At 50.5% G+C, this 23,301-nt stretch overlaps 6 protein-coding genes across 6 annotated transcripts; 3 read left to right on the forward strand and 3 right to left on the reverse strand.

Moving 5' to 3' along the window:
- The first annotated feature begins 471 nt into the window (after positions 1-471).
- CC77DRAFT_1051340 (hypothetical protein) lies at positions 472-2,680 on the forward strand. The gene is made up of 3 exons (XM_018527665.1): positions 472-1,013; positions 1,062-1,995; positions 2,051-2,680. The coding sequence occupies exons 1-3, from the start codon at positions 657-659 to the stop codon at positions 2,602-2,604; spliced, it is 1,845 nt and encodes a 614-aa protein (XP_018384301.1). The 5' UTR covers positions 472-656; the 3' UTR covers positions 2,605-2,680.
- A 1,731-nt stretch (positions 2,681-4,411) lies between these two features.
- On the reverse strand, positions 4,412-6,786 carry CC77DRAFT_174114 (MFS general substrate transporter). Its single transcript, XM_018530458.1, has 2 exons — positions 6,178-6,786; positions 4,412-6,125 (listed from the first exon to the last, which is right to left on the reverse strand). Exons 1-2 carry the CDS (start codon positions 6,406-6,408, stop codon positions 4,659-4,661), a joined length of 1,698 nt encoding a protein of 565 aa, XP_018384302.1. The 5' UTR covers positions 6,409-6,786; the 3' UTR covers positions 4,412-4,658.
- Positions 6,787-7,276: 490 nt separating this feature from the next.
- CC77DRAFT_1062803 (hypothetical protein) lies at positions 7,277-8,853 on the reverse strand (the record flags this gene model as incomplete). Its single annotated transcript, XM_018528567.1, has 2 exons — positions 7,277-8,744; positions 8,801-8,853. The coding sequence occupies 2 exons, from the start codon at positions 8,851-8,853 to the stop codon at positions 7,277-7,279; spliced, it is 1,521 nt and encodes a 506-aa protein (XP_018384303.1).
- A 124-nt stretch (positions 8,854-8,977) lies between these two features.
- CC77DRAFT_174086 (hypothetical protein) lies at positions 8,978-10,663 on the reverse strand. Its single transcript, XM_018530457.1, has 4 exons — positions 10,336-10,663; positions 10,159-10,266; positions 9,703-10,094; positions 8,978-9,646 (listed from the first exon to the last, which is right to left on the reverse strand). Exons 1-4 carry the CDS (start codon positions 10,555-10,557, stop codon positions 9,199-9,201), a joined length of 1,170 nt encoding a protein of 389 aa, XP_018384304.1. The 5' UTR covers positions 10,558-10,663; the 3' UTR covers positions 8,978-9,198.
- Positions 10,664-11,326: 663 nt separating this feature from the next.
- On the forward strand, positions 11,327-12,889 carry CC77DRAFT_938903 (5-aminolevulinate synthase; the record flags this gene model as incomplete). The annotated part of the gene is made up of 3 exons (XM_018534648.1): positions 11,327-12,197; positions 12,247-12,383; positions 12,443-12,889. 3 exons carry the CDS (start codon positions 11,327-11,329, stop codon positions 12,887-12,889), a joined length of 1,455 nt encoding a protein of 484 aa, XP_018384305.1.
- A 1,138-nt stretch (positions 12,890-14,027) lies between these two features.
- Positions 14,028-22,288, forward strand: CC77DRAFT_1096114 (polyketide synthase PksD; the record flags this gene model as incomplete). The annotated part of the gene is made up of 9 exons (XM_018529826.1): positions 14,028-14,198; positions 14,253-14,397; positions 14,459-14,727; positions 14,782-15,124; positions 15,180-15,270; positions 15,320-15,476; positions 15,526-16,345; positions 16,407-21,058; positions 21,116-22,288. 9 exons carry the CDS (start codon positions 14,028-14,030, stop codon positions 22,286-22,288), a joined length of 7,821 nt encoding a protein of 2,606 aa, XP_018384306.1.
- Positions 22,289-23,301: the final 1,013 nt, after the last annotated feature.

Here is a 23,301-nt window from a genome sequence, read left to right on the forward strand (position 1 = left end):
GCACCTAGGAACTGGGTGGTGTCCTCGGACCTAAAATATTTGCAAGATTGGCACGCGTATCATAGCAGCGTCTGCACCATTGGCGTCTGGCACGTCACTAGCTCAATACGATACGCCACTCGAGCTTGGACCGATATGTATGACTGGTGTTATGCATCTCTTCTCGGTTCTCAAATTTATCCTTGTTATCATCGAAGCAGTTGTCTTTGGACAACGCATGATGCAAGTTAGTCCCCAATGTTTCAAAAATCCGTATCGCAGCTGCTCTTTTGGTTCTGTGATGAAGCTGCATATCGGATTATGTTGCTTGGATCGCTGTGGCGTAGTTGAATTCGCCTGAAACAAGGCAACCGACAAGCACCCCGGCCGATCAAGGGCTAACATTGGTCGATATTGCTACATTGTCAGGGGCAACGTTTCCGGAAGGATTCGCGAAAACTTCAAATGAGAGCGATAAAATTATTACACCGTTTAGACTTATCATTTCCGTTATGTGCCTGGCCTTCGGTTAGGCACTCGTCCTTCTCTTCTGTGTTGCCAAGAACACCCAAGTGTTTTCTTCCTTCTGGCTGCTTTCTCAGCGCCCAATCCCCATTCCCCATGGAACTCCGTTCATCGTCCTGCATTCTTGTTACATATCACATTGTATCGTCGTGATGAAGAAATACTTTCGATGGACGGACGACGAAACAGTGGTGGTGTTGAATCACATTGATTGGTGCCTTGTCAACAAACAGGATTACTGGCAGACGATACACAGCAAGTTCAACGAGGAGACCGGTCGAGTGCCCGATGAGTCGCAGATTGTGACCCGTCTCAAGGCTATCTGTAAAGAGCAGACCCCGAGAATCAATTACAAGCATTTGATAGACCACGGTACTGTGGTACTGGAGGACGCCACGATAGCCGGGCCCATCTTAGAGGCCATGAAATACGGTAGAGAGAATCTGAGCCTCGACGTCTTGGAGAAACGTAGAAAAGAGATTCCACCATCGCAGGCCGGCTTATCGCAGGCAAGTACATCTAAAGATGTTTTGAGGATGTTTCTTAACGTTAAGCAGCGCAGCAAACGGCAGACAAAGAAGAAGCGTCGATTGACTAATCACCGACATTCGTTGCATGATAGACCTTCTGGCTCAAGAGAGAACAGTGGTCTCATCATCCATCACAGTCAGGTCGATCGAAAACGAAAACGTGCAGACAGCGTTCCTCACAATGACATCGCGTCCTCTCTAGACCTTTCCAACCCCGAGACTGTGACATTGGGGATGACGACAGAATCAGACCTACCAGCGCAACTCGGAAGTTCGGAATCGGGAAATACTGTATCGCACCTACACAAACGGCTGGAGGCCCTTGAAGGGGAAGTCAAGTCCATGTCCGAACTGGGACAGAACACAGAACAAGCATTGAAGATGGCTATCCAATGCATAACTTGGGTCTTTCGGGAGCAAGTTGGACCTAAGAACAAGATACCTGAAGAGATCTTCTCAACAATGCAGCTTGTTGAGAGAACCATCAAACGGGATCCGAGCGATGCTTTGGATAGGCTTATCAAGGACTTGCAGCAAGCGAACGTCGTTCGCCAGCGATATCAAGAAACCGTCAGAGATCTGATTGGGTCACGCGACTACGCGAAAAAGGTAGGATTTCCACCACTGCCTCTCCCATCTGAGCTCGCTGAAGATTGGCGTCGCATTCGATCACCACTGAAAGAAACCATGGTGGGCACTGGAGCACATGTTTCGCGTATGAAATTGGCTATGACTGGCTCTTTCTCGAACACACATCTGGATGATCTTGCCAAATGCAGGGAGGGGGGAGCATACGAAGCACAACCGTGGATATCTACACGTCAATTGTATCTGGACAATCCGACCGCAGCGCAGCATCTACTGGCAGTTGTCTTGTGCCAGTTGCTGTTCTGCGGGACTGAGACCATGTGCGAAGTGACGCCTGCAAGTCGCGCGTTCCAGATTTATAGAACTGTAACAGGTACGTTCTGACACGTGATGGCATCTCATATCTACAACTGACCTTTTGCTTCCAGAAGACAGAGAAGAGATAAGGCGTATCGACACAATTGCCTTCCAGCTTTTCACCAACCAGCCTTCCTTCGTGACCGAGGTCCTTCCAGATCGTATCCAGAAAATGCGAGAATGCCTTGAAGCCTGCGCTAGAGAATTCACCACTGGTGTTAGCTGCAACTCTCCATTTCGTCATCTCGATTTCATGTCGGTTGAAGCGGTCAAACATGCCCTCAGCCTAAAACGAGCACTGATGTTGAGCGTTTTCGAATATGAAATCCATTTCGCTACTCCTGGAATGGACTTCGATCCAGTTTGGATGGATGCAGAGGATGATAATGGTGTCAGCTTGGACCCGCTAACATGTGCTAAAATGAAAGTATCAATTTGCGTGTTCCCTGGACTTGTGCAGGCACCAACGAAGAAGCTGCCTGGAGACGCCGACGTCTCTGCAGCACTATTGCAGGCGAAGAGCTTCTTTCCTCCGCCTCAAAAGGCATGCCCATCTCTGGAACATGACATAATCATCGCGAAGGCTATTGTGTTGGTGCACGACGAAAACATCGACGCTACCTAGACTGAGCACATATATGAAAGACTTTGACGGGCGAGGAGGGTAGGGAATGCCTTGTTATGTCTGCGTTGCTCGGGAGTATATGGAGTTTATTGGTTTGGGTAATAGTCCTTGTCGTAGTAATGAATTCGAAATTTCGATACCCTTTGCTTGTACCAAGTCCCCTTTGCTTGGTTATCTTGTGGTCGAGATAGGTATCCCAAGAACCCAGATGTGAACGGGGAAGGCGCGATGGGAAGGTCCCGTTGTGCTCAGAACTATAACAGAGTTGCAGATCGCTCCAGGCGACGGAGCTGTGGCATTGGATAGGCTGAATGTTTCTTAGCGCGCGTTATCGTAGCAGGCTGTTCTAGGCTTCTTAACGAGGTTGTGCATCAAACTGTGTACAAGCACCATCTACTGGCAATCGACTCACAATTGTTAGGCCAAGGCATTGCTTCTATTAGCGGACTGAGGCTAAAGGGTGTGAGCCATCCTTTGGCATCAAGTGTCCGAATGATACCTTCTAAGAGGAGTATGTGGTATCAATGCGCTGGGTAGGCGCTTCCAACAAAGCGTTATATCTGTCTGCTTCGACTGATCTCACACTTGATAGCTACGTCGAATGCCAGCCTTTCTTACTTATATCGAATCGCCTTGGAGAGGTCAGATCGTTTACATGGTGAGGAGTCTTGAGAACGATATGCTTGGGCGTGTGTCTTTGCGCTGAGCAGGTGACTCTGCAACTACTACCTAGGTATGCTTGTGGCCAGTACCCTGGCACAGACCGAGGCCATAGTGTCTTGTGTACCCACGAACACGAACAACAGGGACTACATTAATCGCGCAGACATAGCGGCGCAGCTACGGAGGCATGGACCCTATTGCCTGTGCGCGCCATGGGTCACGAGTCTGAGCAGGATACTAAGGCATTCATTGTAATTACTAACACTGTTCCTCCGTTGGTGTGCGAGCTTTTCGTTACCACTACGTCTTCTCCCGGCGCTCCTGTTTCTTATAGATTTGCGTCGTTGTCCTGTGCGCGACTCGGTCTGCGGCCGCTACTCGTTGGTGGCAAGGATGGGTGGTGAAGATAACGATGGTTTAGAGGGAGATGACAAGTACATCTATACTGGCTGAACTATTTTAGAGGGCGTCTACCGCGGGTTGGCTGATTGCGGGGTTGTAATTGAGATTCTAGGAGTAGCTTGTCGAGGGCTGAGGCAGCTGATTCGAGCGCATAGCATCGTGAACACGATGTGTTGCGACTGTACAATCTGGAACGGTTTTACTTTCCTATCGCTCCAAGAGGCGTCAATCAGACAGTTGATATCATTACGTAGCTGTAGACAAGCAAGCGAAGACTAACACTGCTGGAATTGGCGGCCTGTTATGTGTTCCCGTTAGCAGGCGTCTAGGTGTCTTCGAAAACGCAGGAAAAGGCACCGCTCATCCACTTCACACATTTCGAGAATGCTCGATGGAATTGCGCTATCGTGTCCTTAACGAACAAAGGAATGGAAGCTGTGCAAGATGCCCATGTTCGTTGTGTGTGCATACAGCTCCGGACAGAACACGCCCTCATGCCAACGCGTGGTGAGGTAGAGCTTCACCAGCCGGTGGTTCGACCAATCAGCTGTTACGTCACCCCCAGCATACCGCCTCTGATGGAATGGCAGACGAAAGACATCCTTGGAGCCTTGCGCATCTAACGAACATGGCTGTTACTTGCTTGCGCTTTATCCTGCCCTACGAACAATCGATCACCGTCGTGGTGGGGTCCACGAGAGCCGCGCAATCAGCTGGTGTCCATCTCTCGTTGCCGCAGGGCTAGGTACCGTCAACACCTCCTACCGCACTGCCACTCCTACAAACGAATGCAAGCCTTGCCATCTATGTTCGCTCCATCACAGGTGCATAAAGAATCAAATTGTTGGCTTCTACAGTTATGTCTGCTTCACATCTGGTCGGATCCTCTTGTATGCTAGCTTGTTTTAACACGCTTGGGTGAAGGCACATCTGCAGAAGTCCAACGAAATAGTCCAGCCAGCAAAGACGAAAGCTCTCTCTCAGACTTACTATACATGGCCAGAATCTTGCTTCCTCTCCTCAAGATGCTGCTTCCCTTGCTCTTCCTGATCTAATGGTTTGTCTTTGATAAACCAAGAAACGATGAATCCAACCACAGCAGTAGCGGTCACCATCCACAAGACCCCGAAGATAGATTTCCTGTAAGCCTCAATGACCCTGCCCAGTACATCCGCCGGCACCTCAACACGCCTCAAGAGCGTCACAAAGCCGACCGCTTCTCTCACATCATGGAGCGCAGCCAGCTGGCCAGGTAGTGGCTGCAAGCTTGCGATGTTGTTGGCGAAGATCGAGTTGAAGATGGTTGACGATATAGACAGTCCTATGAGACCACCAAAGAGGCGGAAAGAACACAAGATGCCGGCCGCAAAACCCATGTCATCGACAGGCACACTGGCCTGGAGCGGCAGGTTCAGTACAGACCAAAAAGGGCCGATACCGATACCAAGAAGCACCTGGAATGACTCCATCTCTGCCAATGTGGAGGAACGATCCAAAAGTGTAAGAACACCTGCACCCACGGCCATAAAGATCCAGCTGATGATTATCATGAGTTTGTACTTGCGCATGATTTCGACTGCGACTGCAGACGCAACTGCCGTGGCAATAGCTAGAAAGCAGACTGGCAAAGTCAAGACAGCTGCTGGCAATGGCCCTTTAAGGTATACGGCTTGGAAGAACAACGGGATATATAGAGTGATGCTGTAATTTACAACGCCGTGCAGAAAGGCTGCAAGCAATGTGAGGGACGCGGTGCGGTCGCTGAACATCCGGTATGGTAGGACTGGCTCGATGGGCGTTTTCTCGTAATGCAGAAATGCGATCAACACAATCAACCCTAGTATAAGAGGGACAAGAGTTTTGTATGAAGACCATGGAAACATGCCACCGGCCCATGCAATTGGTGAGGCGAACAACGTGCAGCCGATAGTGAACAGGACGATTCCAATCCAATCCAAGCGACGTAGCTTCACACGTAGTGGCTGGTCAATTGTCTTCAGCCTCATGAAGATAATCGCCAATACTAGTCCGATGGTGGACAATGGTAGGTTGATCCAACCGATCCACCTCCATGTGACATTCTGACTGAACACACCACCAAGAACAGGACCAAGGACAGTGCCTGCCAACATGGGTATCGAGAAGTATCCGAGGTACATTGGTCGTTCTTTCAACGTCGTGATATCAGCCAGGATGATCTCGTTGAGGACGTCTAAGCCGCCAGCACCAAAGCCTTGCAGTGTTCGGCCTGCAATCAGCACAGCCATGCTTCGACTTAGGCCGAAAACAATGGACCCGGCGATGAAGAATATGTACGAGATGTACAAGGGCATTTTGCGACCCATGACATTGGAGACACTGGTGTAGAGTGGTTGGACGATGACTACCGCCAGTAAGAAGGATATGCTGGCCCAGAAGCCTTCCAGGGTTGACCCGTCGAGCTCATGAACTATGGACTACATTGGTATCAGTACTTCAGCAGTGTATCACCTCGACGAAGGATCTTACAGGAATTGCGACACCAAGTACCGTGGCATCAAGAGCGCAGATGAAACCCATGATCAAAAGGGAGAGGAACGACATATGAAATGCCAGTGATTTGCCACGCCGCGGCTCTTGAGGTGTCGATACATAACTGTGGACTTGGTTGTGTTTGTCGCCGCTGCGATGGCTTCTCGTAACAGGTTGCGGACCATCAGACGTCACACATACTTGTTTTCGAATCTCGAGATTCACCATGTTGGCTTCTTTTGGTACGAGCGTGATAGGACGTCTGCGGTGGTAGTAGAAGCACACAACTTTTCCTTAACGGCGACCCTCGCAACTCCCGACTGTATCTCAGCGATGCACCACGGTAAGTCACGACTATTTTTGGGCGGATATTGCTCATCCGTTACAGTGGGTCATTCTTGTGATAGGAAGTGTTACCGGACGAGGATAATGGCTTCGCCACACATCAATACGTGCTGTAGCGCGGGCTAATGCTGCGAAGACATCGCAAGGATCGAGACCAGCATTGAACCAGGCAGCGGTCTTTACGAAGCGCTCATACCAGGGTGTATCACATCATGCGAGTAGCTATTGAATTAACCAAATGGGCTGAACTTCGATGGATACTAAACTAATGCTGATTTTGATCGTCTCTCACTGCATATGTGAGTCAGTTTGGCCCCCACCATCTTCGCCGATAATGTCTGAAATGTCGCTTGACAAGGTACATTACTTCTCGCAGTATCGAACTCAAATCATTTATTGATGCATGATACGGCTAGGCGGCATGGTGGCTTACATGGATCATCCGATCAGGATGCGGAGCTCAGACTCCGCTGTGCCGCAATCTAACACTCCGATTGGCAGCCTGACTTTGGCTGAAAATGGTGGCACCAGGGCGGCGGCCATACCCGCTGTGCACCTTGGGGCGCGTGTGTTCCCCGGTTGCCCAAAGTACACTTAACGTTGGCTAGACTGTCTGCCTTGCGAGATGGTTGTGCAAACCCACAAGTATGATGGACGATATGTCCGATTGGTCAAAACGTTGGCGAATCGCATGGAGCAATTTACCCGCACCCAATACACTCGCCCAGGGATAACATGAACCGGTGAACGATCACGACCCGATGTCTTCCAACCATCGTTGAAGGTCGCTCATCAAGCGCTCGCCAAGCTCCGTATCAACCACGCAGTCTTGCCAACTACATGTGACACACATCTCTCCACCCTTGACTGTCATGATCGACACCGAGAATGCAGCTGAAGGTGTCTCTGCACTCAAAATGAGTTCGGCTCGACGAAGCGACCAGGCGTCCTGGCCTCCATCGCTAACGCTACTTTCCCCATCGATGACACCGAGGTTGGTAACTAGCCAAGACAGATACCTCGTTCTGCGCATCTCGCTTTGCTGTTGGCTGTTCCAGTCGGGGCATAGCTTCATGATACCTATCAGATCATTCCGTGTGCCAGACTCTAGCCTTGCCTTGATCTCTTTCCGGACTCTCGCAGAGACGGACCAAACAATATCCATCGCATCCAGAGGCAATTTTGATCCAGTAGAGGTGACTGGGATTTGAGAGCGGATTGAATCGACCAGGTCGGAGCCGAACTCGTGTTCCACAACTGATACGTAGTTACACATGAGCTCTTTGGGTTGTATCCAAGGGTACTGTTTAGTGTTGGATGGTAGAATGTGTCGCAGGTCGTACGGTGTTCTGCTTGCAAAGCCACTGGCGTCATGAAGCGCAGTTGAAAGTGAGACTAGACAAAGGGCTTGGAGAAGACCTGTGAGAGTGGTGTGGTGCTGACGGCAGGCATCTACTAGCTTCGTCACACATTGACTACCGATTGCGAAGTTGCGAAACTGAGTCCGGTAAGGGGATGCTTGAATTGGAGCCCAGTGTGCATGCATGTTGCCAGGCGGGAAGATCCATTCTGGTTTAATGCTTTTCCAGACTTCCCATAGCATAAAGCCTAGGGATACAGGCCACGAAGACAAGATTTCCGGATTCGGTGGTAGCCTATCCGTCGGATCGGGTAGATTGAGAATCCACTGATCCGAGTCCTTAGAAACTTCGACAATTGGCTCCTTGTCATGTTTAGAAGCTTCGCTGAGTTGGTGCAGCAAGTTTTGATGAAATATTCTGCCACTTGAGCCATCGTGATGTGGGTGGTTCCAGACGTAGAGCACCTCCATTGATTCGGCCCCAGCCTGATGTAAGACGATCACCCGCCAACCCGGCCGAGTCGATAAATCTTCAAATCTCATGTCAAGCTGATCCTGCACAATCTTGAGATACTGTCGCCGTGATGCGGCGGAATCTTTTACATCAATCCATTGAATGTGGTTGCGAAGATCGAGGTGATTCAGTCGAACGAAGGTGGGGTTCTTCGAATGCTCCCCGGTGATTCCGACCTGTAGATGAGGCTGAGAGATCACAACTCGTGCAACAGAATCGATGAATCGAGCTTGAACATCTACGAATAATTCTAGGCGGGCAAGGATTGGTGGCGGGAAGTAGCGGCAGACGACAATGGTGCCGCGGTACTGGTCGAGGGTGTGCATCGCCAGCTGGTAAGCTTCACTGCTATGTGTGAACACTCACTCTTCAGTAGAGTCTTGGTGTATCGTTGCACTTACTGGCATCCCATGCCGCGAACCACGGCGCCCGCTTTGCCATTATTTGCGGCCATGATTGGAGTCCGTTCGCATGTGCGACGGGCACCTAGTGATTACCTGGGAGGAGATAATGAACTGTGATAGTGGTAGAAGCAAATATACAATCGCCTGTAGCGCTTTTGCCTTTGGTATGGTGAACGACTACTGGTGGTCTATATACGCAGCCCTGGAGGAGCCACGCCACACCGAGCTAGTCGGCTTAGCGCGTCCGCACGGACTGTTGGACGCTGCAGACTTAAATTGACATCGCACATGCGACCTTGCTCACTCTCCTTGCATAACCATCAGATCCGTGCGCTTTGCATCACTCTACGATACTTCCATTGGCTTGTACATACGTACTTCCTTCCATAAGGAGCTTAGACAGTCTGCAGCTGCCTGTTCTGAGCAATCCCTTTCGTTACACGTACATGTACCATCTCTGGGTCCCGAACATCGTCGCTCCTGCTTCTAGAATCATCAACGCTGCTTGTCGACAACAGATCGTGCGTATTCAGTTCGCTCTCAACCTCAAACACGCTGCGACGCTGTCGAGACTTCGGCTTGTACATCACCTGCCATTTCTTTGGCCTGGATGAGCCATTTTGTCTGCTGCCGCTCGACAACGAGCGGAAAAACGATGATACGGCATCAGGTACTGGTACAGCTTTGGCGATCCGAGGAAATGCAGGTATTCCCATGATAAGGAAACCAGTTGTGACCTCCCAGATAGTCCATAAAGCGACACCAGTCATCTGATAAGTAACATCGTCGGAGTGTAGTAAGTTGACGAAGTATACTGTACGCACCACACCCATGGTCCATGCCCTAAAAAACGCGCGGTTAGTTTCGTAATCATGATGATACTGAAGGAGCTTACGAACCCGAGACCTACGACAAAAAGCAAGGATAGGCCTACTTTTTGGTCGCGCGAGATGTTCAGATGCCAGATTACCCATTGCGGAATAGCGAGGATGACTGTATCCGAGATGAAGTTCAGAACACTGGTTGCAAGATTCTGTCCCAATACGTCGACAGAGCACGTGCCACCTTCAAACCAGGGATTCCAGATCTTCTCACGCGGCCAGCAGCGGAACACTTCAGTGAAGGTCGTGATGGTGTAGTAGAGTACATTGGTCCAGATCAATACATGGAGGGTCCAATAGAAGGCGTTGCGCGTTCCTGTTGGGACGAATATGCGAAGCCAATTAGCCAAGATGGCGACTTTTATGCACATGGCAACTGGTCCATAGTAAACAGCACCCAAATGCGAGCCCTTGAAGACATCAGTACGATGTGCGGACGACACTGGAAATGTAAGCCTATCGAAGGGTACTCACATGGAGGAAGTCAATGAGTGTTTTGTTGTCCACGTTCCATTGATGAACCCATACACCTGGCCATCTGCAGAGGTTCCAGGTCATGTATTGGTTTCCGGCGAACACGCCCTATGAATCGGTTAGCATACACCCATCCTCTGTTCTTAGTGACTAAATGAACCAAATTCTACTACTTACCAATGCTGCAACCATCAAGAAGTCTTCGATGACGAACTTCTTAGCCATGGAGCTACTCACCAACCGTGCTGCGACGGCGATGAATGCTATGGCAGAGGTTGCGATGACGATGCCATACCCAAGATTGTGGCTCCCACCAGGATCGGCAAAGTCGGCCACCACACCAGGTGGCGGATCTAGGGCAGGCTCCAACAAAATAGCATCAAAAGTCGCGTTTCCCATGTTATGAATGAGGATGTTGTGGTTCTTGGCGGAGTATGTTTTGCACTACGTCCAGGAAGAAAAACAAGGAAAAACGCATGGATCATAGACATTGGAAAAGTCTATGTTTGTATGGGAGATTGAACGCGGGTAATGGGGAGTTGCGAGCCGGTACAAGGTGAGACCACAAGAGTGCTGCAGATAGTCGGGTAGTACAATGGCTGTATGCGCCACTAGGCTAATGTGCCTATTGGTGCCTCCAGGCATGGGATTGGATGCGACTGCTTATCATGCATGCGCAGCTGACAGACTTGGCATACAGTCAATATGAAGACTCCATCCCCTTGTCGCTGAAGGGGCTGTGTTTCTGCAGGCCCTGGTAACGAGCTTTGGATACCCTGTACTGCTACCCCACCACAAAGCAACCAGGCTGACATCAAGCAGGGGTGGTAATTCCGACGGCGCCTACGGACAATCCTTCCCGCAGTCGTTGCGACTGCAGAGAACTGTCAACGAGCATGCAAAGGAGCCCATTTATTTTCCAAAGTCGTACCTCTCTTTGGTGTCACGCTAACGATATCAGCCGTTCCTTACCTTGAGATACTAACAAAAGTAACAGTGTATACTTTTAGATTGGTATCCAATTTCTGTGGAATTTCTTCACCAAGCCATCTTTGTTCGTATTTGCGACGGCAGACGCACAGCCTACTGCTTGCACGACGCGCGATCTAGCGACACCTCGAATCTTGACCACAGCCAACTTTCCTGCATACTCAACGAGGTACTGGAAATGGTTGCAACGACTCCAACGGGAGGCAAGCAGCTTTTCAACCCAGATCGATCAATCACAAAGCAAATAAAGGCTCAGCAGATCCAGCCGAATTCGACAAAAAACCTTCCGGCCTTCTACCGCAATGTTGAAGAAGCGCTTGACAAGCGCCGCGCAACTCAAAGTCTGTTCTCTATAGTTCATAGTAACTGGCAGACCAAAGATGCTGTCGATTTCTGCTCGAACGATTACCTCAGTTGGAACACTACCGGTCTGATTCGTAAGGCCTTCCTCGAAGAATTGAGCCGCTACCCGGACTTCAGCGTTGCCGCTGGTGGTTCAAGAGTCATGGAAGGAAATTATCCCTATATTGAAGAGACAGAGCTAGAAATTGCAAAGGGCCATAATGCTGAGCAGGGTTTAATTGTGAACTCAGCTTTCGATGCGAATGTCATGGTTTGGTCTGCACTTCCAAGACCTGGCGATGTGATCGTATACGATAGCTTGGTTCATGCATCCACCCACGATGGGATGGATCGAAGCCTCGCCATTCAGAGAACCGAATTCCAGCACAACAACATCGCCGCATTCCGGAATACCTTGACCTCTATCCTGGATACTCAGCCGCTGATCAAACAAGGTCGGCGCTCAATACTCGTAGCAGTTGAATCAGTGTATAGCATGGAGGGCGACGTCTGCCCCTTACTGGAGCTTGTTGAGATAGCCGATGAAATCTCAGAAGGTCTTGGGAATATTCAATTTGTAGTGGATGAGACGCACAGCGCCGGGCTTATAGGACCAAATGGCACAGGCTTAGTGTGCGAACTGGGTCTGGAAGCCGACATTGCGGTGCGGCTGCATACGTACTCAAAAGCAATGGGTTCCTGTGGAGGTATGAATTGGTCTTATGACTTTGATCATAGCTAACGCAATCGTCGTAGGGATCATACTCAGCAACGATATCGTGAAGTCTGCCTTGATCAACTTTGCGCGCCCTACAGTCTACTCTGCAGCACCGCCATTCCCGTTCGTCGCAGCAATTCGAGCTGGACATAGGCTACTCGGTACCCCAGAGGCAGTCAAGGCAAGTACAGCATGACATGTCTTCGTGACGGAAGCATTAATGACAGAAAGTAGGGGCAAGAGAACGTTCAATCCATCGCTCGCACTTTCTTCGAGACACTGACGTCGCATCGACTTTGGCCAGTCGCGCGAAAAAAAGGTCTGCTCGACGTGCCGTTAGCCAGTGGCTGGGAAGAACGCCCATTTCTTACACACATCGTTACTATTTGGACTCGTCAGGAATATGTCTACTGGATTTACATGCATTTCCTTTCAGCTTCATTGTTCGTGCTCCCTGTAAAGCATCCGGTTGTGCCCAATGGGCAAAGTCGACTTAGAGTCACATTTCACGCTGAGAACACCACTACGCAGGTGATAAGCTTGGTGGAACAAATCTATGTATGGGTGGAGGAAGCCATGGCTATCGAAGATGGAAGATCAGGAGAGAAGGTCACTGGAGCAGCCAAACAAGTATATGCATGGATGAAGGTAGAGGGCTTGAGTGGCTTCGGGATGGTTTAGAATCTGCTAGGGTATTATTTCGTCATATCGAAGTTGACCCATATTTGGAGATCTGACTGGCACTTTGATTTATCGAGAGCAATATCTTCATGTCGGAACGGATCACTCTTCTCCATAATCACCAGCTAGTTGTGGCTTAGTTTCGCTCGTTCCAAGTTTGGCAGATGTTACTATCAGGTGGCACGACTTTCTACTTTTGTAAACTCACAGCCACCAGTGGGATACAATATGCATGAGGGGTGATACCCTGGCAGCGCTTACTAGATCGATGCATACCGGGGTATGGAGCCGGCTGTTCGTCCCAGCGGAGACCCTAGCGCTGATGTGGGTATCCTTGCGCAGTGCACATGCCCAGCGTAGAAAACTAACCGATGATTTAAGACTAAGACCTCCGCACTCTAGGCCTGTCGGAGCTTGAACTTGGCCCTCAGTTGCGCGTCAGCGGGCAGTGCGCCAACCGCCCACGGCCCGTGATTACTTTATCTCGAACCCGGCTAGCAGACTCATCAGAAACCTTGCAAACATGTTATTCGTTCAATGGAAAAAATAAGCCGCATTAGTCTCGTCTTGTGATATTGTGGAGACCTTCGGGGCTGTTGATACTTGAGCCTAAAGTACTACACCCATCTCGCTGCAGACCCGCTTCAGAAATACGCCTCACCGGACGACTATCTCCCGAATAAAATGGTCGCCGTGGAGGCAATATACGTTCGAATGCCGACGCTACTGACACTACAGGGTATGCTCAAGCCGACATTGATATTTTGGGCAAACACTGAGCAACGGGGGCTGAAAGATAAACATGCACACCATTGTGTCGGTTCGAAGTTCTAGCAGTAACAGAATATGTGATATCATGTCTTACCGCTGATGTTGCCTAGTCTGGTGAAATTGACGGCGGCAAAGACGATTCATACGTCAATCGAAGTAGAGACTTCCAGGCAATAGTTCGACTCACAAATACGAACATCTTTTGTAGACATATCCGATAGTTTCTCGTTGTCGAATATATATCGACTTAACAGCAACATAATCATATCGCCAAATTGGAAAACCCAATCAGTCTAGCACTCAGTCATACTTCATTTTCCCCATATCAGATCCCCAAGCTCAATAAAGCTCAAGTCACCTATCCGCCATGGAACCCATCGCTATCGTTGGACTTGCGTTCAAGCTCCCTCAGGATATAGAGGATGAAGCAAGCTTCTGGCGCATACTCGAGCAAGGTCAAAGTGTGATGACAGAATGGCCTAAGTCGAGAGTCGATGTCAATGCGTTTGCAAGATCACCTGAGGCTGCACTCAACACCGTAGGTTCAGACCAAGGAATGTAAGACGCGCGGCTCTAACACAATCATACACAGTTGACCTCGACCCGAGGACATTTTCTAAAACAGAATCTGGCCAGTTTCGATGCTCCGTTCTTCTCCATATCCTCGAAAGAGGCATCGGCGATGGATCCACAGCAACGCATGCTGTTGGAAACATCTTACCATGCACTAGAAAACGGTACGTTACTGTTTATCTAATCTTAATACACATGCTCTCGAGTGTGTTCTGACAGGCTCAGCGGGAATACCACTAAGTCGCATTGCTGGGACTGAAACAGGCGTGTTTGTTGGCACGATGGAAAGCGATTATCATAGGACGATCTCAAAAGATCCAGATGACGCACCACTGACTACGGCGACCGGTATATCAGTCTCCATCATGGCCAACAGATTAAGTTGGTACTTCGATCTGAAAGGTCCCTCCATGCAACTGAATACGGCCTGCTCCTCAAGCATGATTGCAGTAGACCTTGGCTGCCAGTCGATCCGATCGGGTCAAAGTTCTACGGTAAAGACTTCTCAACCCAATCTGCACTGTGGCGACATACTCATACCCCATTAGGTGCTTGTCGCAGGATCAAGTCTGATGTTGGATCCCGAATACTCATTATATTTGAGTAATATGAACATGCTGTCGCCTGATGGTATTTGCCACAGCTTTGACGACCGTGCGAACGGCTACAGTAGAGGAGAGGGCGTTATAGTCATGATCCTCAAAAAGTTGTCCACGGCAATCTCAGATGGGGACAACATACGTGCTATCGTTCGAGGCACAGGATCAAACCAAGACGGTCGAACACCAGGGATCACCCAACCAAGTTCGGTGTCGCAAGAGAACCTTATCCGACATACGTACCGGACTTGCAATCTTGGATTCGAATCAACACGCTACATAGAAGCTCACGGTCAGTCTCTGCAATGTCCGCAGACTTTGGTATGATCTTCTGACTTACAGTCCAGGAACCGGAACACAAATCGGAGATGCCATGGAGATGAGAGCTCTTGGTGCTGTCTTCAGAACAGCTCGCTCGCCCAGAGCGCCTCTTTTTGTGTCAGTCAACCTCCCAGATCTAAGTGGGCATCTACTTACCATTATGAAGTGGGTCTGTCAAGACCAATATTGGACACCTTGAGGGTGGAAGTGGACTGGCCGGGATCGCCAAATCCATCCTCATTCTTGAGAAAGGTTTCATACCACCGAACGCGCTGTTTGAGAGACTGAACACGAAGGTCAATGCCAAACGAAATAATATCCAAGTAATGGCACTTCTGTACTTTGAGTCTACTTGATACTGACAGCTTCAAGGTCCCAGCGTCTTGTATCCGTTGGCCAGGTGAAGGCTTGCGTCGAATCTCAGTCAACTCATTTGGGTTCGGTGGCTCGAATGCTCACGCTATTCTCGACGATGCGTATCATACACTTGAAACGCTTAGTTTCCGAGACAGTCTCCGTAGCATCGAAACACCGAAAATTGCGCTGCCAGCAACGTCGAACGGACACCGCCAGAACGATGTGAAAGTGATGGGATCAGTATCGGAAGAGAAACTCGACGGACCAACTTCTGGTATCGATGATGCTGCGAGAGCCAATGGCGTGACTTCATCATCTACTGGTGTCGTGGCTTTGACGACTACCAATGGGCTGTCGGCAATCCTTAGTGAAACGGATACCCAATCGGCCCAGGGCTCAGAGAAGCAGATTGACGGCAATACTGTATCAAACGGCACATCTCCAAACCACCGCCAGATTCTAACCTTCACTGCCCGCGACGAAGCGGCCTTGAAGCGAATCCATCAGCAATACGCAGAATATTACGATCGCAGCATAGCTGGAGCGCCCAGAATGCTGGATGATCTCGCTTACACTCTCGCAGCGCGTCGAAACACAATGGCCATGCGATCGTTTACAGTCGCCGATTCAAACTCGTCGTCTTCGAGTTTAGGCCTGCCGAATTTGAACTGTGTACGATCGTCGGGGGAGCCACAGCTTTGCTTCGTATTCACGGGCCAAGGTGCCCAGTATGCGAAGATGGGACTCGAGCTTATTGACTATCCGGTGTTCAAGGACGTTCTGACTCAGGCTGATCGCGTTTTCCAGAGCATTGGGGCTGAATGGTCCTTATTCGGTATGTTGTCTTGCGTCGGCCCTCCACACACAATACGCGCATAGCTGACCGATGATACCAGATGAGATGGAAAGCGGAGAGAGGATAAATCTCCCGCAGTTCAGTCAACCCCTATGCACCGCTCTTCAAATAGCCCTTGTTGAGTTGTTGAAAAGCTTCCACATTGCTCCGGTGGCTGTTGTCGGCCACTCATCCGGCGAGATTGCGGCTGCATACGCTATTGGTGCATTGTCTCTCGAGTCCGCCTGCAGAATTTCCTATCACAGAGGTAGACTGAGTGGACAGTTGGCTGCGCAGTTGGCAGCTTCCATGAAGACTGGAGCCATGATGTCTGCCAACCTTCAAGAAGGCCAAGTTCGTGCATACGTCGACAAGTATCTTTCGGTCGCGAACATCCGGGTAGCCTGCGTCAACAGTCCTTCGAATGTGACTTTAGCGGGACCTGAAGCAGACGTTGATGCACTGAAATGTCATCTAGATGACGACCGCATATTCGCACAGAAGCTGAACACTGGGATCGCATACCACACTGCGGTTATGAATGAGATGGCCCAGGAGTACATCTCATGCCTGAACGATCTCGTTGAGTCAACACCTGGATCCTGTGCTACCTTGATGGTGTCTTCAGTCACAGGACAAAGAGTTACCGCAACAGACTTGTGTACGGCACAATACTGGGCCGACAACCTTACTTCGCCAGTGCGCTTCCTCGATGCGCTGCAGTACCTTGCAATAGCCGCACCGAAGCTAGATGGCATCAAAGCGATATCCGACTACATTGAGGTCGGCCCCCACGGAGCACTACGGCGACCCATCAAGGAGACATTAAGCCAGGTGCCGAATTACAGGACCTTCGCATATGTATCCGTCTTGTCGAAGCTTGTGTCACCTGTAAAGACCATAATGGAAGTAGCCGGCCATCTCTTTACCCGTGGCTACCCTGTCTCCATCACTGCAGTCAATCGATACACTGCTAGCTCAAATTTGCCCATGCTACTCTCGGATACACCAAAGTATCCGTTCGATCGTACTCAACAACATTGGTTTGAAAGCCGACTGAGCCGTGACTGGCGTCTACGCGGCGCTGCTCCAAGAAGTGTACTGGGCATACGTGTGACCGACTGGAATCCACTTGAACCGCGATGGCGCAAGATGCTCTCTACCCAAGAGACGCCTTGGATTGCGGAACACGTCGTGTCTGGCGTCATAGTGTTTCCGGCGGCTGGCATGATCGTCATGGCATTGGAAGCTATAAAACAAACAGTACAGTCGCACCAGACACTGTCCGGGTTTCTGGTCAAGGAAGCCACATTTGCGACTCCAATATTTGTCGACACGGAACGAAAGACCGAGGTCGTGACACAACTGCGTCCGATCAAGGCGGCTTACGAACGAGAAGCCCTGCGATTCGATGTCGTAATCTTTTCGATCGACGACAATGGAAGATGGACGGAGTGTTTCAAGGCTACCGTTCATGCTCAGCCTAAGACGGGTGCCACATCCGAAGTTGACGGAGGACTTGAAGCACGTGAAACAGCGGAAGCCTGCGTCAGCCGCTACAAGGAAGCAAAACTTTCGTGCACCAAGCGCATCAGTTCGCAAGACTTTTACGCATGGCTAGACAGACAGGGTCTCTCGTATGGCGAAGCTTTCGCTCTTTCAAAAGACATCTTCTGGGACGGGAGTGAGCTCTGTGTGTCGCGCGTTGACAACTCTGAAGAGCCCTATGAGGGCGTGGTGCATCCAACTGTGCTCGACAACTGTCTGCAGCTGTGTTGCACAGCGCCTTCGGGAGGAATGACCAAGAAGCTTTCGACATTCATCCCAAGTAGTATGCGCGACCTCTGGGTTTCCGCAACGGGGTGGCAGCATCCACAAACCGATTCGATTCGGATCATGACCCAGGCGAAACCGAACATACAGATGACCGGGCTCAACTGCTCTATGATGGCTTTCAGTGAACCTGGACAACTGCTCTGCGACGCTAAACACCTTGGCATGTCGGCCGTCGCCGGCAAGGCATCCGCAGATGATAATCAAAAACGATTGGTGCATAGCATCGATTGGAGGCCGCAGCTATCTCTGCTCACCAAGCAACAACTTTCTGAACACTGCAGGTCTGACAACAAAGACGACGAAATCTCGGAGATAGAATACTGCGTCTCGTTGGAAGATGCTATCCGTGCACGACTCCAACGCGTTCTTCCCCAACTCCAAGGTTCAGTAGAACCAGGGACACCGGCTCATCTCAAGCGGTTCGTGATGTGGGTCGAGCGACAGCTTCGGCAAACGCCAGGCAAAGCTGCGGATGAAGTTAGCGATGCACAGCTCGGCTTGAGGCTTGAACGCCTTCGAGAGAGCAGACCATCGTGGAGACTGTGTCTTGAAGTGCTCGAAAACTTGCCTTCGATCATCCGCGGCGAGACTGATGCACTCGACCTACTCTTCACGACACCCGTAGCTCACGACTTGTACGACGCCTTCTTCCGCCGCACATGCAATAAGAAGCTATTCAGCTATCTTGAACTGACCGTCCATCAAAATCCTAATCAGAAGATCCTTGAAGTTGGAGCGGGAACTGGTGGCATGACGAATCAGATCCTGACGATGCTACACCAGATTGAACAGCGTACTGGTGGCACTTCTTTCCGCGAGTACGTCTACACCGACATCTCACCCGCCTACTTCGAAGGGGCTCGTGAACGCTTCGCAAACTACGGGAGTCGCATGACCTTCAAGACCATCGATCTCGAAAGCGACATAAGTGCAAACATCGAGCCTGGATCGTGCGACATGATCCTCGCAGGTAGTGTGTTGCATGCGACCAAGAACCTGGCCAAAACTATGCGCAATCTTCGGCGTGCACTGAAACCCGGCGGCCAGCTCGTCTTCCTGGAAATTACTCAAGCTCCAGAGTGCTTCCCTATGAGCTTTGGTTTTGGTGTGCTTCCAGGGTGGTGGTGTGCCGAGGAAACGTCCCGCGAATGGTGCCCGACGCTCACCGAGATGCAGTGGGACGTTTTGCTGAAAGAGACTGGGTTTACTGGTAACGAGTTGCTTGTCAAGGATTATGAAGACCCAAGGGCGAACTATGTGACTATCATCACTTCCACAGCCGAGAAGACATCGAAAGCACTAATTGAGGTCTCGAGGGTGTTACTCATCATCAATGATCATAACGAGCAGCAAGAAAATCTGGCTCGAGCGGTGTCGACTGCGATATCCGCTTCCTTCACTTGTCAAGTGATCGTTTTTACGCTTTCTCACATCGCTGAAGCGGACGTTGGTCCATCAGATTGCATCCTATTCCTCGCAGATATGCAGGGATCAATCTTGGCCGAGCCGTCGAAAGATGAGTTCCGACTAATTCAGACCTGGTTGCAACAGTCGAAACACCTGCTCTGGGTGACTGCAGCACTCACATCTCAGCAATTTTCGCCGTGTACCAGTATCAAGGACGGTTTGCTTAGAGTGATACGAGCCGAGAACAATAGCAAGAGAATCATTTCTCTCACTCTGGACCACGACGCTTCCGACATCCAGATTTGCCAGCAGTGCATCGTACAGGTCTTTCGCTCATCATTTGAGGACGCGTCCCCCGAGCTAGAGTACACGGTTCGAGACGGAAAGATCATGACTGGTCGTCTCGTCTTCGAAGCTGGCCTTAATAGGGATGTGGTTTCTTGCATGTCACCGATCACAAGACACGGAGCATGGCTTCCAGGGCCACCTCTAAAACTACACGTTGCTTCGCGAGGCTCTCTCGAATCGTTGTGTTTCATCGAAGACCATTACCCCACCGAGCTCGGTCCAACGGAGATTGAGATTGAGACCCAAGCCTGGGCCGTCGGCTTCCGCGACGTATTTGGTGCACTTGGCCGCCTGGATGAAAACGAATTCGGCACGGATTGCGCCGGCACGGTCAAAAGGGTTGGTCCCAAGTGTACTCAGCTACGTCCTGGCGATCGCGTGAGCACATCAATGTTTGGCTGCATGCGCACGTACGTATACTGCGACGAGGGAGATGCCATCAAGGTTCCGGACACGCTCTCTCTAGAGGAGGCTTGTGGAGTCATCAACCCAGTAATGACTGCGTGGCACTCTCTCGTGGATGTAGCGCGCCTTCAGAAGGGTGAGAAGATACTCATCCATGCCGCGTCCGGCGGTACAGGACAGGTCGCGATCCAAGTCGCCCAAATGCTCGGTGCTGAAGTCTACGCTACTGTGGGTTATGATCATAAGAAAGAGTTGCTTATCAAGGAATATGGTGTTCCAGCTGCCAACATCTTCTATTCCAGAGATCTGAGCTTTGCTCAAGGCATCATGCGAGTCACCAACGGATATGGTGTAGATGTGGTGCTAAACTCACTAGTTGGCGAAGGTCAGAAAGCATCATGGGAATGTGTCGCCCCGTATGGAAGATTCGTTGAGATAGGCAAGGCCGACATCTACGCAAACTCTCCGCTACCCATGGCGAGTTTCGCAAACAACAGAACTTTCTCCGCAGTAGACCTTCGCGACCTTGCTTTCCACCGGCCAGAAGCGTCAAGAGCGCTCTTCCACAAGACAATGAACTTAGTCCAGGAAAAGGCAATCGTCTGCCCAACACCATTGAACAAATTTCCAGTATCGGCGATCGAAGACGCCTTCCGGTACATGCAAACCGGTAGAAGCACGGGACGTGTTATTGTCACGCTGGACCATGGTGATGTCGTACCGGCAAGTCATGTATACTTTCCTAGCATTTGAGTTCTGGCTGACGCATAGTAGAAAAATCTCATACATCGCCCTACCTGGACATTCGATCCCGAAGCCGCGTATCTAGTCGTCGGAGGTTTGGGGGGCGTGGGACGTTCTATCCTCCGCTGGATGATATCGAGAGGCGCAAAACAGCTGATCGTGCCCTCCAGATCTGGACCTCGCAGCGAAGCTGCCTTTAAGATTGTGATCGACGCAATCAAATTGGGTGTCACCATTCTAACGCCAAGCTGCGATGTTTCCGATATGGCTTCACTCAAATTGATGCTTGATGAGTGTGCACCAGTCGTAGGTCCAATTCGTGGGTGCATAAATGCGGCCATGGTTCTACAAGATTCGATTTTCGACAACATGACGCACGCTCAATGGAAAAAGACCATCGATTCGAAAGTCAAGTCGTCGTGGAATCTTCATGCTCTACTCCCGAATGACCTAGACTTCTTCATCCTGCTCTCATCTGCGGCTGGCGTTCTTGGCAACGCCGGTCAATCGAACTACGCAGCAGGCTGCACATTCCAAGATGCACTGTCTTCGTTTCGGAAGTCTTTGGGACGAAAAGCAGTGTCGATTGACCTCGGTCTGATGAGTACGGTTGGCTTCGTGGCGGAAAATGAAGGCGTCAAGAAAACCCTGGAGAGGTATGAAGGTTTGAGAGCAATCGAAGAAGCAGAGTTCCTCGCACTCATGGATATCCTTTGCGACCTTGAGCACCCGCCAAATCTTTCAACCATCAATGGTCAAGTAACCATGGGTATCACCACGCCGGCAGATCTGGCCCTCGACAACGGCACCATGCCCATGGAGCATATGCACCAATCCCTCTTCGCCTACTTCGTTCAGACAGAAGCCATGGCGAGCAGCTCCATGCAAGCAAACGGTGTGAACTCGGCAGCCCTGTTTCGACAAGCCGAGAGTGTGGAGGAGATGGATCGCGTCGTCGTCGAATCCTTGGTAAGGAAGATAGCACGTGCGCTGTCCATGTCTTTGGAAGACGTAGATACAGACAAGGCTTTACACCTGTACGGAGTCGACTCGCTCGTTGCGGTGGAAATTCGTAACTGGATCACCAAGGAATTCATGGCGGATGTGCCAGTGTTCGAGTTGATGAGCGGAAAGTCGATTCTCGCTATCGCACAGCTGGTGACTAAGAACAGTCAGATCAGGAAGGTGGTAGCCAAAGCATAAGCTTTGTGGGGTCTTAGGTTGCTAGAGCAGATCCGTACCTGTGCCAGAACAAACTATCGCACTACATTTTGATCAGGCCAGCCTCGTCTTCCATCCACTATAATCACTGTACTCATTGCTTAAGCTAACGGTAGCTTCACTTTGCCGTACTTTGTTTGGCCTACGAGCTGACCAAAGTATGTTCTCGCTCGGGGCGGGAGGAAAGAGGTCATCGAGCGGCAGGACTGGTGGATTCGACGGTTTCGGAGGCACTCAGGGAGTCAGGACAAGCGGGTGGTGTGTGGATAATATTCTCAATAGAGTAGACGAGACGAGCGCCGTCGATTGCGCGCGATTCGACGATGATCCGACGTCATTGTGTGTGGTAGTTTCGCGTTGTAGGTAGTAGTATGCACGCGATCAGCCCCACGCGCTGCTGGTAGAGCGCGGAAGTGGGGCGTTAATCGCAACTACTGCGGCCGGGCGGCTCGAGACCTCTCACGCAACAACCATCGCCATAACACGCTCCGCGAGAACCAAATGCTTGTGTTTAGCACTGCTGAAGACCTGAGATTTGCTAGGCAACGATCATCGGTCTTCTACTTTAGTGAACGGTAGGATCGTAATTGCTAAACTAACCCGCACGCTCACTGTCCGCATCGCCATGTCTAGAGTTCATGAACAGTCACCTTGCGCGCAATCATCTCGACTCTGTCGTAGAAAAGAAGCTAGAGTTCACGTAGCTTGTCAACCGCGTATAGGTTCCCATGGTGATTTGACAAAGCAAACACCATACAATCCACAGACACCAGACCATAAGACAGAAATAGTAATGCAAGCGCGGATGATACCGAATGCCTACAGCGAGAAACAGCCAGCCCTGGCAATAGACAACGAAAGCCAAAGTTGACTCGAATAACCCCGCGACCTCATTCAGAGCTCGCACTTCCTTAAAGAGAGAAACTAGACATGTCTTTAGAGCAGAGTAATTCCTCCTACTACAAGAAAGCGTGTGGGAGCTGGTGACACAGAGA

This window comes from Alternaria alternata, assembly GCF_001642055.1.
Source record: "Alternaria alternata strain SRC1lrK2f unplaced genomic scaffold CC77scaffold_14, whole genome shotgun sequence".
NCBI lineage: Eukaryota > Fungi > Ascomycota > Dothideomycetes > Pleosporales > Pleosporaceae > Alternaria > Alternaria alternata.

What these genes read in the sequence shown, in the direction of transcription:
- CC77DRAFT_1051340 (XM_018527665.1), top strand. Translation starts at nt 657, where the DNA reads ATGAAGAAATACTTTCGATGGACGGACGACGAAACAGTGGTGGTGTTG. An exon ending in CGCAGGCCGGCTTATCGCAG is followed by an intron (nt 1,014 to 1,061) that starts GCAAGTACATCT and finishes AACGTTAAGCAG; the next exon opens with CGCAGCAAACGGCAGACAAA. An exon ending in GATTTATAGAACTGTAACAG is followed by an intron (nt 1,996 to 2,050) that starts GTACGTTCTGAC and finishes TTTTGCTTCCAG; the next exon opens with AAGACAGAGAAGAGATAAGG.
- CC77DRAFT_174114 (XM_018530458.1), bottom strand. Translation starts at nt 6,408, where the DNA reads ATGGTGAATCTCGAGATTCGAAAACAAGTATGTGTGACGTCTGATGGT. An exon ending in TACTTGGTGTCGCAATTCCT is followed by an intron (nt 6,126 to 6,177) that starts GTAAGATCCTTC and finishes ATACCAATGTAG; the next exon opens with TCCATAGTTCATGAGCTCGA.
- CC77DRAFT_174086 (XM_018530457.1), bottom strand. Translation starts at nt 10,557, where the DNA reads ATGGGAAACGCGACTTTTGATGCTATTTTGTTGGAGCCTGCCCTAGAT. An exon ending in TCTTGATGGTTGCAGCATTG is followed by an intron (nt 10,267 to 10,335) that starts GTAAGTAGTAGA and finishes ACCGATTCATAG; the next exon opens with GGCGTGTTCGCCGGAAACCA. An exon ending in CACTCATTGACTTCCTCCAT is followed by an intron (nt 10,095 to 10,158) that starts GTGAGTACCCTT and finishes GATGTCTTCAAG; the next exon opens with GGCTCGCATTTGGGTGCTGT.